Source organism: Paramisgurnus dabryanus, chromosome 18 (genome assembly GCF_030506205.2).
Source record: "Paramisgurnus dabryanus chromosome 18, PD_genome_1.1, whole genome shotgun sequence".
NCBI lineage: Eukaryota > Metazoa > Chordata > Actinopteri > Cypriniformes > Cobitidae > Paramisgurnus > Paramisgurnus dabryanus.
Window position 1 is genome coordinate 4,266,677 of NC_133354.1, and position 21,465 is coordinate 4,288,141.

General features: G+C 34.0%; 1 protein-coding gene across 1 annotated transcript in view; it reads right to left on the reverse strand.

Moving 5' to 3' along the window:
• LOC135721525 (urokinase plasminogen activator surface receptor-like) overlaps positions 1-21,465 on the reverse strand; it is a 43,542-nt gene continuing 22,077 nt past the window's right edge. The window contains exons 2-5 of the mRNA XM_073812567.1: positions 7,507-7,614; positions 1,272-1,409; positions 1,010-1,123; positions 1-201 (exon numbers count right to left, since the gene is read on the reverse strand). Coding sequence (XP_073668668.1) covers positions 2-201; positions 1,010-1,123; positions 1,272-1,409; positions 7,507-7,614 — 560 coding nt within the window. The 3' untranslated portion in view covers position 1. The remainder of the gene's footprint in view (positions 202-1,009; positions 1,124-1,271; positions 1,410-7,506; positions 7,615-21,465) is intronic.

Genomic DNA, 21,465 nt, shown 5'->3' on the forward strand with positions numbered 1-21,465 from the left:
TTCAGTGGATCAGGATGAAGAAGAAGAGCGGCCATAAGAGAAAGAGGAGGTTCTGTGTGACGCTCTTAGCACCGTTACACAGATTCCCCTGACAACATGACAACCTCGTGTAATCTTCAGGTGCTTGTGATTGTGATGCAGCATCACAGATAGATTTAGAGACGCATCCTTTAACAGTCACAGACACAGACCCAACAGTTACTAATGCAAAGAAAACAAAAGTTGATCAAGTCAATCATTTAAAACTTGACCACAAAAATATCTGATAAAACATATACAGAATACATATACGGCAATGGCGGCTCGTGACTGATCAACCAAGGGTCCAAATTCAGAATGTGTGTTCGGAGTGTCACGTGTCTTGCTCATGGTTTCAAAATATGTGTTCTGCGTGTTGAGAGATCCTGTGTGCATCACGTGTTTTGTCAAAATAAGTGCCTGCTGCACACGCGTCAAAACCATTTATGATAAAAGAGATGCTCACATTCACAAAATACTCGCAAGACATTCCCTTAACAGTAAACTCTGATTACGCATGAGATTAAGCGAGTATCTGGCAAACGCGAGCGACTCTTTTATCAAAAACCCTTTAGACACGTCTGCAGCAGGCACTTATTTTTACAAGACCCATGATGCACATAGGTTCACCTGATGCGCAGAACACATATTTTGAAATTACGAACCACACACATGTTGTGACAAACTTTGCATGGAGTGCCCTCGAAAAAAGAAGTCACTGGCCGCCACTGAAACAGTTAATATTCATGGTTATGGATTTCACAAACTAAAAAAGTACATTAGCTTTTGTTAAATATATGATAAATATATTTCTGTGATTACTAGAAACAGTACATTAGAAACCATGTTCTCTGATTCATGATATCACATATTGATATGTCTTGAACAAAAAGTGCAATTATGTAACCTATGTATTAAAAAATTTTACCTAATCTGTAATAATGCAGAGATAAGAAAGTAATTTAGTCAGAAAAAATGACTTGATTCTCACCTGTTTCTGTAAGGCAGCGGTCTTCATCTCCTAAGCAGTTTAATTTGTTGAAGCAACTCGTATCATCATTGCAGTAGTAACATTGTTTTCCATTGGGGCTGTTAGAGCTGGAATCTGTAGAAGAAACAAATCTTATTCTTTTATTTTATGGAATACCTAAGCTTAATGCCTGCATAAGTACAATATATATATATATATATATATATATATATATATATATATATATATATATATATATTAGTTATGTGTATAAAAGACATACCTGGGGGGTCTTTGTTATTACATAGGTCTGTGGTACAGCATTGTGTAGATGTAACTGTCCTTGTAACGCCGAGGTTAACAGATCCACTTATACAACTCTCCGTCACTCCACAACCCTTAGACTGCATTTTAAGTCCATCTAAAAAAAATATATATATATGCTTAATGCTTCACTTCTGACCATTGTGATTTGTGTCAATAAGAGGAAGAATTTTGCTCTCTAAAGCTGAAGGTCTATCTAGACTTATTTATGCAGCTCTCTCCTTAGAGGTTGATAAAGGAACGTTAAAAAAGGTTGATAGCATAATAAACAACGTTGTTTGGAAAAATAGAACCCACTTTATCAGAAAATCAGTACTGATAAATTCAATTAACAGCTAATGAATATGCTATTGTTTCTAATGCAAGTCCCTCTGGTGTATTTTTGTTAATGCAAGGATCTTCATTTCCATGGCCATGTACTTATTGTTTTAATTTTACTGACACAACAATTGGAGGTATATGATTCTCAGTAGAGCAGCAAAAAAAGAATTATAAAGTCAGAGCTCTCTTTCAGAAAGAATTAACTACAATTCCATATGTAATACCCTTTTGAAATAATGTTGTGGAAGGTATACCATGGGAGAAAGTATGGTCTTTGCCTCACAAGTATCTGCTTACCAATAAAGTAAAAGAAGTAACATTTAAATTAGTTGAATTTAATAATTTTTTTTTTTTAAGGTAAGTGGTTGCAATCAATTTATTTAAGCTACATTTAAACAAAAACGATTAGTAAAGTAAAATTAAATATAAAACTTTTGTTTAAATGTTGCTAAAATAAATTGATTGCAACCACTTACCTTAAAAAAATTGATTAAATTCAATGAATCATTTACATAAGCAAAAAAGTATTGGATCCAAACCTCTGTTTTCTTTATTTAAAGATGATCTGGACTGGTATATGAAAACTATTCAGAGCTCTATTAATCCTAAAGCAATGAAAACTCTTTAATCTCTCTATTCTTCCATCGTCCTTTTAATTTTGCATTATTGTCCTCTATGTATTCCTGGCATTCTCTTTTTTTTCTTTCTTTTTGTTGTTTAATAACTGTATCATTACTGCTGTAGTGTGCTGTTTTGTTGAATAAAAAAATAAATAAAAAAAACATTGTGATTTGTAGGGGTGCCCCGAATAGTCGAAGATTCGATACATCGATAGGAGAGGCCTGATTCGACTACCAATCTCACAGTCGAATCGTCGTAGATGTGTTATGAAATGAGGAACGTTCAATTTTAGCCATATATCGGTGCACAATATCGGATTTCACATATAACAGCTTTCTCCCAATATATTAATATACAGCATATTATGATAATGGTATGCATATAATATGTGAAGTAGCAGCTTTCAATAAATATTTTTAAAATGCGTTAATAAATCCAACAACCCCTGTGACCGGGCTACACGTCCATAAGAGGTTTCTATAGGTTAATAAACCATTGCCTCTTTGTTTTTACATTTAAAAAGACAAAGCTGGCAGTTTTGGATATACTTTCATTCTTTTAATAATTTCTTTATTTTATTTTATTTCTCTGATTTATCTATTTAGTTTGTGTTTTGTTTCTGTGCACTTCAGGCATTTTGCACATATTTGTTGTGCACCTTGTTTACTTCTGACCTTATTTAAAAAATATATATATTTATTATAAACATAAATTCTGATCTAATTTAAGTCTGTAAATTTTGGATTGCTTTTCGTTGTATCGATTTTGCACTGTTGCGTGCTGGTCATGCTGGCGCATGCAATTTAGCCGAACGAGCTAGGTGTTCTGCGTCTCATATTAAGGAGTTTTAAACAGTGTGGTTATCTTGTCAAAAGTTTAACTACAAAACAGGTAAGCCGTTTCTTTAAATTTCGGTGATGACACGGAAAATATCTGCACTGAACCTATTTATGCCTGACACGACTGTCTTTCTTGTGATTTAATATTATGGTCGGTGTTCACTTTCAAATGATAGAAAATAGATTCCTGAAATAAATAATATAAGAATCACCAGTTGTTTCCTAAGTGAATAGAGATGATCAAAGTCAAAGTAAGCAAGCAGGTATTTCAGTGCTAAATAATAAACGTGTCTATAAAATCATTACTTCTTTCAAATGCATCGTCAGTTTTGTCTTTCGTTCATCACTTGAAAGACAGTTTTGGTCACTTTATCAGAAAGATGTTTATGTGAGCTGGCTGCTTGTGAAAGAAAATAAAAGTTACCCATTTGGTCTGGACACTTCCCAACCCATGCACACAAACATAGATGATTCGACTATCGGTCGACTATAGAAAGATTCGACAATTCTGATTTGAATATGTAAATCCTTAGTCGAGGACACCCCTTCTGATTTGTAAAGCAAATTTAATCTTTCATTCTTGGTGTGTGCGTGTGTGAGTGTACGTGCATGTGTGGGTGCGTGCGTGCGCGTGTATCTGCGTGCAAGCGTCCGTGCGTTACCTGAGAGGTTATTTAAATTCTGACTCACAAGTACAGACTTACATCATAGTGACATCTGACATGTTTTCTTTAAAAAAAAATTTTTTTCAGATTTAGTAATTCCTTGTAATGGCACTGAAAAGGTTAATTATTCAGTAATTGAAATGCCTTATTTTCACAGAAGTCACTTTAGTAATTTCATTGGTATTTAACACATTTGACTGTCTTCAAACCCTCTAAGGGGGCGTGCACACCGAGGTGTTTAAACGCGGCTGAAAAAGGCAGGTGGAAAATGACTGTAGGCACTTGCCAGCTTTTTTCATCTAAGTTCTTTGGTTGCTATGATACTTCTGCTTTGTTTATCAGTCGTTGAACGATGCACCAGTTGGATGTTGTGATATTTGCCCCACCCAACCTGCACTGTGATTGGACGGCCGAGTAAGAAGTGACATTGACAAGCTGAGCGTTTCAGCCAAAGTTGAACATTTTCCGCTCAGACAAAACCCTCCAGCTGCTGCAGTTTTTGAAAAGTTCTAGCGAAACGATTGTCATTTTTGACAAATAAATAAATAAAAATAATTCTCTTTTAAACCACAACTTTTCATCTAGGTCCGGTCCAGCGCGACCTAATGGTCCACAGATATCACTCGAGTTAAGGCGATTAGTTGACCTTTCAATTCACGGGTTTCATTTAATTCTATTTTTTTTACACGTAAATGTAATATTTGTGTCTTAAGTTTTGTTTCAGTTTGCCATGCCTCCTGCACGGCCAGTGTAAAAATAAGATATTTTTCGACTTTAAAACTCAATCATCATATCCTAAATTGTCGGAATATATTCCATATAGATTAATTTGGATTTATAGATGTTTAAGATTCAAATCGATGCATGAGAATAATTTATATAAATTATATAATTTATTTAATACCCACCACTCTTAAATGCGCATCAAGGCTTTACAATTTAGTTCCTTTCATGTCGTTTAAATCATTTAATTCAATCTTTTTTAATTTAAATGTTTACTTTAAATGTTCTGTTACATTTACATGTGCGTTAAACACCGCAAAACAATTTGTCTATATTTTTAAATAGTTTTTGAAAAGATGACCTTTTTCTGATATGCAGGGTGAGGAGTAAGTTGGAGAAATAACACTAGTCCTCGGGACTTTTGGGCTGTGTGTGTGATTAAAGGGACACTTCACCCATTGGCATTAAGCTTTGTATAGTTAGAACCCCAGTCATGTTTTTGAATGGTCATGCATCATTTTCTCAGTTGCCGCTGAGACAGGAGAAATAGTGCATGCAAAAACTCCACTTCTAGGTCTTGAGTCCGTCTTTACTCTCCTTTCTGTTGTTCTTAATGCTATTTGTGCATGAAAAACATTTATAATACTTGATTTATTTATGAAAGAGTGAACAACTCTAATCAAGGAAGGGCTGTATTTCGCAATTTAAAATAGCCCATATAGCTTGATTTTGCGTGCTTTTATACGTTAACACTAAACCAGTTTAGCAAATCCGTCCAGTTTCCCCAGCTGTAAACCCATTGGCTTTTAAAGTCTTTTTTTCTTATAATAAACTGACATGTTGATAACACATTCAGTTTATGTGTTTATGAGTAAACTTTCAGAATGCTCTTAGTTACATGAAGTCTGTGAGTGTGGTGGTGCTTATGGGGTGTCGCGCTAGGACGAGTAAGCATAAGGGTGAGAGGGAAAAATCAAAGTATACTCACTATAAAAATCTAGACTACACCACTGAAAATAGGTAATTTCTTCACTCCTGTTAATGTTGCCGACAGTTCTGTTAAGTCAGCTTCCGTCAACGACGAGGACAACTCAGCTAGCCAGGACTTTTCTACAACGCCAGCTTACGTTTACAGCCCGGAGAATATACAGATGCTGTTGTGTTTTGTTTTCATAGCATCATATGTGAGTGAATGTCTTTGATAGGGGACATAGTAGTGCATTTGTATGAGCATTTAAGTTTGTAAATCAAAATACACCTGATGACAGTTAGAATTTGAAGTATTGAGTATATGTACTGTATAATACAGTAATATATTCTGTATTTGACCATATTATGGTGATCCTGGGGTCGTGAATCTGGCCCTGCGCTACTGTCATCATCACTGCGATCCTGACGACGAACCTTGTTGTGTTGTCATAGTAATGAGTAACAGAACGATTGCGTCTGTCACGTGACATCTACCGGTAATCAAAACTTTAGAGGTAGCAATCTGCACCATATAACTGGCTTAAACAGACGATCTGACAGATTTAAGAAGATTAAATGCAACCCGAAACTAAAAAACAGACCAGGCCTTTATTTGAGATAAACATCCTCTGTTACTTAAATAACAACCTCATGCAAAGCATTCTGGGAACCAAAATCTGAAGGAAAAAATAGGATTTCTGTTTTTCAGAATACTTTGCATGAGGCTGTTATTTTAGTTTCATTCTGTAAAAACTTGTTAATGTTTATTGTTCATTTAACTTCAAACAAACTGTCGCACATAAATAACATACATTTAAATTTACTGGCAAACCTACAGCAACAATTTTTTACACTGTACATAATATTACTATCTACATTATATAAAGTATTCTTTTATTATTATACTTTATCCAACTGTCTGTTCTACAAATTACATATTTTATCATCATTTAAATTGGTGACGATGGCAGTTGTAAATCAGGTTGGTCACACAAAGACAAAAACAGTTTTGTCCTATTAATGTCAATGGTTTTGATATCAGGTATTTTGGGATTGCAATTAAACTAACATTTATTCATACAATGACAGAGAAAATATAAACTACGGTACTCCTTTCTAAAAGAGAACACATTTATTTTTGTATTTCTAAATGTATTTTTTTCTGCATATTTTATAAAAAAATATTTTGGTGGGTTCTGAGATTACCTGTCTAAGTGGGTCTCTGCTTTAGAGGATGCAACCTTCAGAGAAAACGAAGGACGCAACCTTCTGAAATGAGACACAGCCAGTATATCTACTATAACAAGTATATCAAGACCTGTGGGGAGGATTTTAGGTGTGGGGACCGCAATGACAGAATTAATGTAGCGGATATTAACCGCATGCTCTTAACACTTATACTATACGCCATCAAATACTTTCAGTTTAATCTGCTTAATCCCAGCCTCAGGCCATTCAGGAAAAAAAAACGGTTTGATGGCAGAATTAATTAAGAATGATATAAAAAATGCTAATTTACAAGAAAACAGATGCACTTTACTAAGAAAAAAGTTAGTTTCTTACACATTTTTTGTGTTATGCTATTTAACACATATGAATCATTTAAAATAAAACACACGTTTTGTTAAAAGTAACACAAAATATGTTGTTCAAATAAAAATGTTACTAACACTGAATGTGTTGTTTTTACACACATCCGTTCTAAAAGTGCATTAACTTTTATGGTTTATTTTTTTTAAGTTTAGGATATGAAAAAGATTAGACTAGTCCTAGACTAAAATAAATGTAAGAGCTGTCCAAACTGAAAACAACTTGCACTGACATATCTTAAAATACATCAGTGCCATTTATTTTTCCTCAAAATGCACACAAGTAATGTTTTTAGTAAGGCGTGTTTGTTAAAACTAGTTATATTTTCTAACTAAAGGTCTAAGGTCTAGTCCTGGCTTAAGCTATTGACCCTTTAGTTGAGTTAAGCTAACATTCATGTTAAATTACCGTAATTTCCAAGCATATAATATTTCAGTAAATTTATCCTCCATCATACTGAACTCACCAATGGATTGTACAGTTGCTGCACACGCGGCAGTGCCCGGACACGTCGTCACGTTGCTTTGACCACAACCCATTATACCTGAACACTTATAACATTGGAGGGAATTTCCTGAAAAAAGAAACAGAATGAGGTAGAAATGTATTTTGTAACTAATAAAACATTAAATAGGCTTTTGTGTTTTGTACCTCCAGTGAAAAGAGTGCAGAAGAGAACAATGAAGATTTTCAGTTCCATCTTTGGTCTGTCAGGAAGTGAATAAAATCACAAACCCTTTCAGTGGCTTTTATATGAACGGTCAAAAGAGGGGGCGAGGCTTTGATGAGAAAAGAAAACTTAAATACAAGGGGGTAAGATTGATTTTGACATTGGTGGGGACATAAATAAAATGAGATGAGAATGTCTTCTGAGCCACATTGTCATAAAGATTTTTTGCTATTTACTTCACAATATTTACAAATAGTATTTTTGTTGTCATAATCCTATTTATAACGGTAACATGTCAAAAACAACAAATATACAATAAGCTATAACTTTAAGGAAAGGTTTTGATTTTTGTGTATTTTATGAGTTGTATCTCCCAGGATACAACATTTCCCTATTAAGGTATAAAAACGAACAATGTCATCACTATTTATTTTTTATTTGCAGCAAAAATTATGTGCTTCTGACTTCCTTTCTTGTCATACATATTTTTCATCCATTTTAAACAGTGTAAACAACAGGTTTACAAGTAACAATGTATATAAATAACTAATGTAAGTAGGCCTAACTAAGAATGAGCCATTTTTGATTGGCTTCATTGGTGCCTGTCCGCCACCTGCAAAAAACTATTTTTTTTAGGTAATAACAATTTGGTAAATTATTTGATCAATTTGTACCCCTCAATGTAGACTTTATCTGTTTCATGCATGCATAGGCCTCTTATATGGTGCAATTTAGAATAAAGCATGCCTGTCATGAGGAAGAGTACCTACATTTCTTAGTAACACATCTTCATCACTTTTCTCCGAATCTGAAGAATGCATTGGTAGCTGCTGTATATCTCACATCGGCTCTCATTCCTTCTACCGTAAAATGAGCTAGTTGTGAATCTGTGAAAGAAAATATCGTTTACGTATATCGTATGTCAGTTTAACCTGCAAATTTTATCATTTATTTAATTTTTTACTTAAAATACAAAGATATTGTGGTTAATGCCTTTTTATACCCTAATCTGGCAATGTATCTCAAAGATACATATATTTCAAAATGTACTAAATAACAATATGATCAACATATAACTTCATTTTCTTCTTCAGCACCTTAAGACAATTTTCACAATTAATATAAGCAGTATTATTATTATTTTTAAAGAAGAAAAGTAAGATTAATAATATATACTGTATATTTACTTAGGCTACCACAACACCTGTCTGTGCACAACCAGTGGCCATGTTGGACCAATTGATAAAAAAAATTGAAGCAAATCATGTGGCCCACATATTTAGGACAGATCAGGTATGATAAGTGATATAAGTTTGATGAAAAAGTATTTTTTAAGCCCCAAACAAGACACTGAAGAGAGCGTATCTCATGGTGCACATTGCCTGTTTAAATAAATAAAAGAGGGCGGTCATGGCCCAGCACTGGGTTTAAAAAATTGTTGCAAAGGTGCTCTTCACCAGAAAAACATGCATCTAAAAGGATAACCGACCAGACATGAATTCTAAAAAAGCCTGAAATGCTTTTCAGCAGGTTAATATAACATGGAAAACAGACACAGCATGAACTAAGTCAAACGTTTAGCTCTTAATAATACACTTGAAGAGTTTCGTTGCAAAACGAGATAAATCCGTTTTTTAAATTGTTCAGAAATGTCGTTTTTTTGGTTGTGCATTCCAATTAATATCAATTCAACTGCAGTTGGTTTGTTTTGATTTTAACCTTCATAACTTAAAAAATACAGCTAAGTAGCACCATAAAACAAACTAATAACATGATAACAAACATGTTTTGACAAAAATGTTAAAAATGGATTTATCTCGTTTTGCAACAAAACTCTTCACTTGATGTCTGGCTTTTTAAAACTACAGTATCTAACTGTGGTGGTCAGATAACAGCACTCGCTTTAAAGACTGATAATGTTTTTATCCTTATTCTTTTGATAGAGTAAACTTGTTTCCTTTTATCCAATTGAATAAAAAGATACATTTTGTTCAACACACCTCAAAATGTGTGTTTGAACTGCACGTGAAGCTGAAACGAAATCAAATCTGGGATCAGTATACTTTCAAAGAAAACGAAACCTATGTAGTGTTTACCCCAGAGCACCTGCATTAACCTGACATTTACATTTAAATGTAGTCACTTAGCAGACGTTTTTATCCAAAGCGACTTATACAAATGAGGTATGAACAGCAAGAACAGCACAAGAACTAGTCTCATCCAGGATTTTGAGTTAATTCACTTTTGAGTCAACTAAAATTTTGCCTTAACTTAAAATTTTAAGTCAACCAGATAACTTTTTTAAGTTGAACCAACAAATCATTTCTCAAAAGTGTTGTTACATCTGTGTGCCAATTGTTTGTCTCTCTCTCTCTTTCGCTTTTGCTTCCTCAGACCCCACCATTGGTAAGCACCCTTGTCATTTACCGCCCCTGTCCGTTGACGTCATCATCCGGTCCGCTTACCCAGTGGTTCTGAAACTGGGGGCCTCAAGATTGGGGGCCAGTTTTATGACGTTTTATAAAATAAATAAATGAATTTACATTCTGTCTAATTAAATCTCAGAAAAATAAGGATACTAACCAACAGCACTGCCACAAAACAAAAAACTTTGGATGGAGTATGAACAATGCAAACAAAATAATATGGCCTTTTTTTGTCTAACTCTATTGACTTTTATTTTTACAGTGAAATATTAACATCCCATTAATTCTTATTCTATGCCGACTCTCTGTTTGTGCTACACATCTGAATGTAATGTCATATATTTACCCTGTAAACAATATGTCAAAATTCAGTATTTATTATCATTTGCATGTTTTAATGGGCAAATGTCATGATTTTAATGATTTCATGTAATTGTTGTCTATTAGGAATGATTGTCTTTGCCACATTTTATTATTAATGTATTTAATATTGAAGCAGTTATTCAACATTGAGTAGTGATTTGTTATATTAGCATAATAATTAATATATTTATTTGTTTTGTATATGATTTGTTTCTTCTTTACTCCTAGATACATTATGCACTATATTTTGTTAATTTATATTATATTGATTTTGCCCATTTATGTAAAGAAACATATATTTTTATTGAACGCTATGGTGTGGTCTCCCCCATTTTATGTCAGGTCTGCTTTGAGCCAGGCGGTCCTTGAAATTTTAGTGTATATTTTTATCTTAACAATGTGATTTTAATACACATATTTATTATTGTATTACACCGTAATGAAAATGTGAAATATAAAGTCTTTTCTGATGTCTTGCAGTTCTGTTTTTAAACTGTTAAACCCTATAAAGTGCTGAAAATAAAAAAGTGGATAAATAAAAAAACAAATCCTCCTGACTGCTGATAAATTAAAGGTTGTTTATAGCAGCACTGTGGTTCTATACTGTATAGCACTTTTCAAGGCAAGGTTCTGCATAGAACCATCTATAAGAGTTCGATATAGCACCAAAAAGGGTTCTGCTACACTGAAAAAAACTTTTTGGTGTAGTAATACTATATAATTAATTAATTAATTAATTAAACAATATCATTCAGAACTTTACAACATTTGATGATGATAAATACACAATTAATTCATGTAGAAAATGAACTGTGTGGGAATAGTAAGTCGTATTAGATATTTTCTTGTATTATTTACATGTTTTATAATCACTGCACATAGTCCTAAAATAATTAAGTAAATTTTAATTTTAAAACTTTAGCAGATTCAAGTAAAAAAATCTTAGTTCATTTAACTTAAAAATATATAATCCATTAAACTTAAAAAATCAAGTAAAATTAAGTTAAATTTATTTGCACATGTTGTAAGGAATACCCACAATCCTTTGCGCCTGAATATTTTAATTTTTTAAGCTTTATCACAGAATAAGAACTGATAAGAACTTTAACTACTTAAATATGTGTTAATAAAATGTCATAAAGGTTTAAGCTCTTATATTATTGATGTTGTTTTGTTGTAAATTATAATTTTGTGAAGCCACCGTTCAGGTGATCAGTGTTTCCGTACATGAACCCTGTTCGGATCATTATAATAATGTATTTCTCTCCACAGTGCTGACAATGCATGTCAAAAACGCAGTTTGTGTGCGTTTCTGTTCAAAATAAAGTTTATTCATGAGTTTTGTGTTATAATGCCATTTATAACACTAAAAATAACTAAGTCCATAGAACTATGTCAAAGAAAATATCAAACAGTAAATACGATTTATTTAATATTTTTAGGAAAGCAATGCTTCAATTTAAAAAAAAAACTAAATAGACTTTACCTAAACGATTCAAATAAATATATAACTTCTGAAAAAAGTAATGAAGTAACATTTACTTAATTATTTAACATATGTTTTTCATGCATTATTAGGTAGATTTTGATTTTAGTAGGTAAGTTGTACTTAAAGAAAGCAGTAAAATTTACTTTAAAGAAGTTCGTGCAAATTGTTACAAAAAGTTGTTTTTTTCAGTGTATTGTTACAAGCTGAAGAACCCTTAGTTGGTACTATTTAAAACCATTTTACCATGTGGTAAATGATGTTATATACAGTTTTGCATTTAAAAGAGACGTTTACACAAAAATAAAAATTCTGTCATCAATGACCCTCATTTCATTCCAAACCTTTATGACTTTCTTTCTTCTGAGGAACACAAAATAAAAGAAATTTTGAGAAATATCTCAGTAGTTTTGTGTCCATACAATAGAAGTTAAAGGAACAAATTTTGTTTGGTTACCAGCTTGGACTACTGAAACTATTGGTGAGACAAAAACAAACTACAGACTAGATTGGGCCTGCAGAAAACAACATCTTTATTGTTAATGCAAAAGGTAACACAAACACAATGCAAGACAACAAAAACAACAAACGTTTAATGTAAAATGATAATTTATATGATAAACAAATATAATCTTTATATAACAAATATATGTGAATGTATGTATGTGTATTTTCTGCATAAAGAAATAAGCATTTACTAAGAAATATTTTATGAAACACAAGTGAATTGTTTGGTAACACAAAAGTTCATTGCAGTTTTGTATCAGCAGTTATGTGAAGGATGTTGTGAGCAGAGACCAAGAACTTTCTGTACAACCCACTGAGTGTCAGGATTTACTGGCAATGAACCCAAGCGCAGACAGAGATAGAAAAAACACTGAAGACTTTATTAGACAAAAACAAGAAAAACAAAACCCACAAGGGGGCTAAACAACACTAACCAGATAATACAAAAAGACTAACAAGACTAGACTAGACTAATAAGCTTCACAAGAACTAGAACACTAAACAATTGACTTGACTAAACTGGAAATAAGGACTGAACAGGAACAATAGAAAACGACACCAGACAGAACAAAGAGCACAAAGACTTTAAATAGGGAGAACTAATGAGGGGAACAGGTGACAATTATTAAACCATAAGGACGAGCGGGCTAAAGTGACAGGACACAGGAAACACATGGTCTGTCCTCCAAAAATTACGACCTAATACTTTGTTTATGCATGCACCACAGAGATGGGGACTCGAATTTGAGTCTCGGACTCCAGTGCGACCTATGTCCCACACAGTGACTTCAGACTAGACTTCAGACTCGACTCGAACATATATTTCAACTGCACCGGCCGCTGCTGTGCCATTCGTCTGAAGCTTTAGTAGTGCTGTGACGGATCCGCGGTTCGGCTCGCATGCGATTAGCGGATTAATATGCAATTTAAATAGGGTACGTTTATCATTAACATGTTTCTAAGGCTTAAAATTGTTTAAATGGTTAAACAATTTAACCGCAAAAAGGCGCTCAAGTGAGCAGATTTCTGTACGCACATGCAGTTAAATGTGTCCGGTCCAGCTCCATTCAGGTCCAGAGTTGCGCTACTTTGTGTCATACTGTAGTCCATTAACATACATTTGCTGAATATAGCAATGAAAAACAACGCTCTCCGCCCTCCGCCTGTGTGTGAGCCACGTTTAAGTGCCCTCAGTAGTGCACATACAGAGAGAAGTGTTTCAAAAGTTAAGCCAACATAAAATCATTCTTTTCTTGACAGGGCACATACACAAAATTATCTCACATTATTACACGGCTCTCTAGAATGCTTGATTCTGATTGGTCAGTTGAGACATTTGCAGGTTCGTTCTTTTCAAATAATAACCGCTCCAAAATAATAACGCATAGCCGGTACTACTTGCACGAGTAAAATCGCTCCGCGCCAATAAAGATCAATAAAGATTACTGTCTGTTTGGCGCCATCTTGTGACAAACACTTGACAACCACGACAAGACACAGACAGCTTACTGAGACTGAACTTGACAAAATAGAGCATGACAGCTACGAAGCCAACACACAAAAAAATACAGAATGGGCATTAAAACTTCTCAAAGACTGGCTAAAAGAGAAAAAATGGAGACAAGTATGAAGCAGAGGATCTTAATAAGGTATTACGATCATTTTATGCATCTGTGCAAAGTTTCGGGCAAGGATAAAAATGTTAATTTAAAACAAATATGCCAATAAAATGTTTAAAATTCATATTCATGTCCAGTTTTTTTTCTTATGTGGCAAGTAGCTTCGCGTCGGGTCCTGATCACACTGTCGGGGCTTATTTCCCAATAACTACCGGCTGCCTCTACATTATCCCTTATGTATTCTTTTTCTAATAAATACATTTGTTTATGTCTTAAGTGTATGTATAGATTACAGTCAGAAACCAGTCTGTGCTTATTTGTTCTTAAAGAGACAGTAACCTCAATTTACCTACAACCCCAAATCAGAAAAGGTTGGGACACTGTAGAAATTGTGAGTAAAAAAGAATGGAATAATTTACAAATCTCATAAACTTATATTTTATTCACAACAGAATATAGATCACAAATCAAATGTTGAAAGTGATTCATTTTGAAATGTCATGCCAAATATTGGCTCATTTTGGATTTCATGAGATTTCATGTAGAATGGTTTCTACGCAGTATTTTATAAAAATTTTCCCATTTCAGTTTTGCAAAATACACCTTTTCCGAATTGCCTGAAAACCACCTCATTAAACATTATTGAACACAAAATCAGAAACAAGTGTAGAAGTATTGTGGTTATATTTTATTTCATGTTGTTTTGTTATATAGTATATAGTATGTAGTATATATGTTTCTTAAAATCATTACATCAAGGAAAATAAAATGAATTTATTAGAGAAAAAAGCATTGCCTTTTATTCCAAAATATGTCAACTTTGTCGCTATATGTTAAGCTGCTATATGTTCTTTTAAATGTATGTTACATTCACTTGCTGCATGCAATAAAGTGCAAAGTTTTGCTTAATTCAGTGAATCAGGATGTAGAGGAAGAACGAGCAGAAGAAAATGAGGACATTTTGAGTGAGGATCTTAGCATTGTTCCAAACGAAGATCTTAGCATTATTACGAGTGAGACCGTTACACAGATTACTGTTTCAGCATGAGAAGTCAGTATAACCTTGTATACTTTTTGATTTGACAGCATTACAGAAAGTTTTAGAGGCACAGCCTTTTACAGTCTTCGATGCAGACCCAGAATTTGCTAATGTAAAGAAAACAAGTCAACGAGTCATCAGTGATTGCTAAAAATCTGATAAATCTTGTATACAAACCTATTCATTGACATGTATGTTATACAGTAGATATAGAAATATGTTAAAGATGTTTACATTTTCATGTATGGAAAATATCAGACACATTTCTTTGATTTTAATTTGATTCCTATATTATTTAAAAAAAACCATGTTCTCTGATTTTGGTTCACACAATGTACAGAGAGAGAATCATCTATTCAGAAAAAAATGACTTAATTCTTACATGTTGCTGTAATGCAGTAGTCTTCAGCTCCTAAACATTTTAATCTGTTTGAGCAACTCTTCTCATCACAGTAGTAACATTGTTTCCCATTGGGTCTGTTAAAGCTGGAATCTGTAAAAGAAACAAATATTATTCTTTCATCTGCAATGTTTAAGCACAATGTTAGGATATGTGTATAGTGCTACATTTCAAAGACAATACCTGGAACATCTCTGTTATTACAGAGGTATGTGTTACAGCATTGTGTAGATAACGTTGTCCTAAAAACGCTGAAGTTCAGGGATCCACTTCATTTGCATTCTTAAGTCAAATGAGCCTACTTCTGACCGCCTGTCACCCTACTACAGAAATTATCAGACTAAAATATATAAAATGTAATGATGCTATTTTAATGAACAAAGTTCAATGAACAAACTATAATTACAGGTGTACACCAGCAGGTGGCAGCAGATAGGCTTTTGAGTACAGTAAAGAAAGACCTTAATCCCTCGCACCAAACTTGTACTGTAAGTTAGGTGTGTATGTGATTTGTTGGCTATCACATTTGATATTAGGAGTTGAGTCATAAATGGTTTGATTGATTAGGATGATGCAAGATTAAGACAACTATTTATCTGCATGCATTGATTATTTCCATGTTGTTGTGAAATTAAAGGGTCTGACCAAAGTTGGTAGCACTCAGTGGCAGTTTGCTTGTTGACAACAGGGCCAGCTGCTGGTCAGAACAGGATCTGTTTTTTTCTTATACTGATTTTTACAGTTTTCCAATCATAATTGTAAAATGTATATTCTTTCTTTTTTTAAGTAAAAACAATGTTACGCCTCTTGTAGCCCCCTCACAACAACACTGGATCTTCTGTTTTAATTATGATTACTAAACTCTACCTATTCAAAATTGACTTTTTGGTTAAAACACCAAGCACTCAAGTTTGGTGTCATCGTCAATTTTTTTGCTCTTAATGGACTTTGTTAAAGTTCAGTTATTGATTTAATAGGAACTCACTCAAGGTTCAAATATACCAGCACAAAAATATTTGGGTCTGACGATTTCATTGGACGCATGTGTGTTGTCAGGGTTACGTGTCTGGCCCAAACTTCCGGATCGATCTGGATACAATACTGTCAGAAATGTGCACTTTATTAGTTTTACTAGCAGTCCTTTCATTTTTTGGTTTACTGAAAGGGGCCATCAGTCGTAATCTAATATTTGTAACATTAAAATGGATGACAATAAAAGCGCTCCTATGTTCTTTACAATTTAGTTTAGTCATTGAACTATCAGAACCTTACAGGTTTTTGTAGTAGAAAAGGACCCTGAGTTTGACACAAAACCTCTTCCTGACATTTACATTTGTAGAACTTTATAAGCATTTTCAAATTTGATAGGCATTTAAATGATGCATATAAAACTACATTAACATGAATTGATTAAATTACATTTGTTGGCCAAAACGACTGTTTTACATGTTAGTACTGTATGTCACGCTGTATTTTGAGTTGTTTCGAAGTAGTACAGTAATGTGAAGTAATATATGTTACACCAAACATGTTTGTATTCTGCATATTCAAGAGAATGACTTCTGTTTTAAATAGTAACACAAATTTAAGCTCAAATTCATTATATTGAAATCTAAACTTTGAAATATAGCATCAATTTTGCTTTGCATTAATGTTTACAAATATACTAAAACATCTTTCCATCCGATATAAAAAAACAAAATTGATGTCAGCATTCTGTGGGGTTTCTGTAAACATGAGCCATGTGTTTGTGGTTGTGATTGTTTTACTAATGCACACCATTTAACCACAAAAGATATTTCTAAGTATGAATCATTAACACCTTAATTATTTCTTTCTGTGACTGCATATCAGAAAATAATGCTGTTTGACTCATGTAACCAACAACAACGTCCAAATCTTGACTCTTGCTCTTAAAGGGATAGTTCACCCAAAAATTCTGTCATCATTTACTCACTCTCATGTTGTTACAAACCAGTATAAATTTCTTTGCTCTGATGAACATGAAGGAAGATATTTTGAGTAATGTTTGTAACCAAACCATTCGTGGACCCCATTGACTTCCAACGTAGGAAAAGGAATACTATGAAAGTCAATGGGGTCCACAAACAAACATTTCTCAAAATATCTTCCTTTGTGTTCATCAAAACTAAGACATTTTCACGGGTTTGAGAGTGAGTAAATGATGACAGAATTTTCAATTTTGGGTAAACTATCCCTGTAATGTAAGCAATTGTGAATTATTTTGCTTCTAAGTGTTTCAAACTCCTTAATAGTAAATACTCAAAAATGTAACATCCATTTTCAAATGAACAAAGATTAATAATGTTGAAAAAATATATTGCTCATTGTTAGTTCATGTTAGCTAATGCATTAACTAATGTTAACCAATATAACCTTATTTTAAAGTGTTACCATAAAATGCATACATCAGCAACAAACAAGCCTTTAATGTACATATGCTTATGTGTGATAATTGTCGAGAGAGAGAGAAATTGTTCTTTCAAAATTGTTATTCTTTCTTAGCGTCATAGTTACTGGACTACAGCAAACATATTTTGCCTATTTTTGGATAAGAGAAGTTAAAGTGTCACTGTCAAAATTGGTTATGTTACAGTTTCAGAATGATAATACAGAGAACAGATTCAAAAAATAATTTATAAAGCTGCCATAAATGGAGAACAAATATGAGCAGGGGACCATGCTTTGGAACCCCTAGATTTGGGCTAAGCCCTTAATGTCTGGCTCCGCCCCGGTGTCCAAGAGACTCAATAATAATCTTTTCTATTTGAATCCTTAAATTTTTTATATTATAAAAAGGGTTGTGTGCTGCTGCGCATGTGATAAGCAAACGCTCATTATCATCCCGTATTACTAACGGGATTAAATAACAAAAACAATATTGCGCCATTGACATAGACCAGGGCTATTTCAAATCTTACCCTGGAGGGCCAGAGCACTGCATAGTTTAACTCTCCAACCCTGATCAAACACACATGAGCAAGCTAATCAAGGTCTTCATGGTCAGTAGACAGACAGGTGGTTAAGTTTGGTTAGGGTTAGAGCCTGAACACACCTCGTTTCCAGACCAGAACGCCTATAGGTGCAAAACTGGCACAAATGCATTCGCTATTTAAACAATGTGGGCCAAACGTGAAAATGATCATTGCGCCGGGCTGAAACTAGCAAAAAACACTTGCATCACGTATTGCGCGGGGTGTATGATAGAGTGGTCTTCTTTCTCCGCCTAGGGCCCAAAAGTTTGCGTAGTTACTCAGGCATTTACTCGATTAATGTTTTTAATCACTGTTTTTTTACAGTATGCATTCTGATGTAATACTTTATTGTCGTATATATAAAAGTCATTTATATGTCATGTATACACATTACTGAGGGGCAGGGGCGTAACTATCGGTAAGCAGGGTCAGAGCCATAGAAAAACAGAGTTGTGCCACCGGAAGTCCAGAAGCTCGCCCGTCACGTGATACACGGAGATTTCAGTTAGTTCCTAGAAGCCCATAGTGAGCCATTGAAATACATTGAGTAAGAGGCAAAGAGCTGTGATTTTTCTTAATTTATAGTCAAGAAACGTATTTTTTTACAATATTTATATATCACATCAAAATGTGAAGGTAATATTGTTATGTAGTTATATAAACAATGTTTTTTGACAAATTAAATTCACCAATATAGGAAGATTTGTATGGTCATCTGCTGGTATGTCCCTTGTTAACATGTTTTACGCTGCCTTTAGTAACTTTAAAGCTTTAAAATGCATCACACTGTGTACTAATGTAAGTTTATGCCTGTTAATAATATACAAAGTGAATGTGCTGTGTATGTAACTCATACTGGTTTAATTTATTAATATACAAAGCACAACATAAAAAAAGACTTACAAAGCACTTTGTTTAATTTATCATAAATTATTATAATATTTCTGGCTTAGTGTAGTTTTCTTTTTGTTGTTAATATAAACATCTGATGGGAAATAACATCATCATCACTTTAAATGATTACTAATCTCTTAACTATGTAAGTATACATTTGACAAGTTATTAATAAATTAATGTATTTTATTTTATTTATTAACCAGCAAAACCACAGTGTCAAAAACACTCCACCCATACGTTTGATGCATAAATATGCACTTTATACCAGCATCACTTTATTTAATAGCCTCTCTAATTACACAATATTTACAATAATGGATGAATCTGCATTAAGAAAACAAAATTTACCAATAAAAGGCTGTTCGTGGTTTGTTGTGTGTTGCTAAAGTTATCCACAGCTTGTCCTAGCCTGACCCGTTTTCTACTAACACCCCCTAAATGTACTTATTAAATGAGAAATAATGCACTACAAACACACTGATGCATAAAAAGTCATTCGATTCACATGTATTGCTAACATACAATCTTATTTGTAAAGCGTATTAAGTCTTAAATCTTGTATTAAGTTCAACACATTCAATCTTTCTAATGCAACTCTATGGAGCTGACTGTGACTTCCGGGAACTCTGGAGAGACTCCGTGGTCCGCCATTGCTGTAAAAAAACCGTTCCATTGGAGTCAACGGACTTGACGTAACTCTCTCCTTCTATGGCTCTGAGCAGGGTAAGCGTTGCTTACGGGCCCGGACCAATCACGTACTCGTTGCTATCCGCTGTTCCCAGGCTTTCTCACGGATTTTCAACGGGGCCGTCCGGGGCTAAGCCCCGGCACATAGGCTGAAGGTCTCGCTCCGCTCTTGCCAGTGTACCAGCTACACAGTGAAGGGAATAATGCGTTTCCATTCATTATAGGGCATACTTACCAACGCAAGTTTAACGATTTGCGCGAACAGATTACATACAAAGTCAATGCAAAGACGCAACCAGGTGCGTTCTCACAGGGCGATGCAAATGACGCGAATTGGGCGGCGCAATTGCGGCGAAAACACGCGCTTTCCCCTTTAAACGCGTCTTCACGCAAGTTATGCAACTCAAGCGAAAAAACTCAGAACTGTAAGAACGCGCTCTCACACAGGATCATTTGACATTGTAGAGGAGAGAGAGAGCAAGCGAGAGAGAGAGAGAGAGAGAGCGGTAAGAATGGTGCCCACGTCGAGAAAACTTAATAGAAGACTAGAAACGTGTAAAGAATTAAAAGTATTTGTCACTCACATTTAATTACAGTATGTTAACTGGATAACACTGGATATAACTCATTGTATAGGCATCAGGGGCGTAGGAATGAGTTTAACATTGGGGGGGACACATATCGGAAACCTGACAGATCCGTTAATGATTTGAACAGAAATATGTCATACACTGCAAAACATTCACAGACATACTTTATTCTACTAAAATGATATAATTAACGTGTTCACTTCTAATCATGTTCAAACTTTCCTTTCATGATCAACAATCTAAAATCACCTCACCCTTCATATAACACCTACCTGGAGCTCAGTTCTAGCTTTCCCTGCATTACCCTCACCAGTGTCACCACTGTTAGTTTCCAGCTGAACTTCATCTGATCTCTAATATGAAAGTAGTGGAAATGAACAAGGTATAGAACAATACTGATGGGAATGTCATGAACAAGCAAAAAACACACAGACAGACTAACTCATCATGTTCTTTTACAATCATCCTAAATACTGTTTTTAGTGTCAAATCGCTTTTCTCCATTACATTACTGGAAAGTCTGCCATATTTTCGCCAGCCTTCGTTGGCTAGTAAGGTTAATAGTAACAACGTTTACCTAGCAAGAGTGTAGCGTTACTAGTTAGATGTTGAATCACAACATCAGCTTAATATCAACAAGTCTAAGGCATGGGTTAAAGTGAAAAAAAAAAAATCACAACGTGGCAATTTTACCATGACAAATTATCTATATGGTATTTTGAGCTAGAACTTCACATATGTTCTC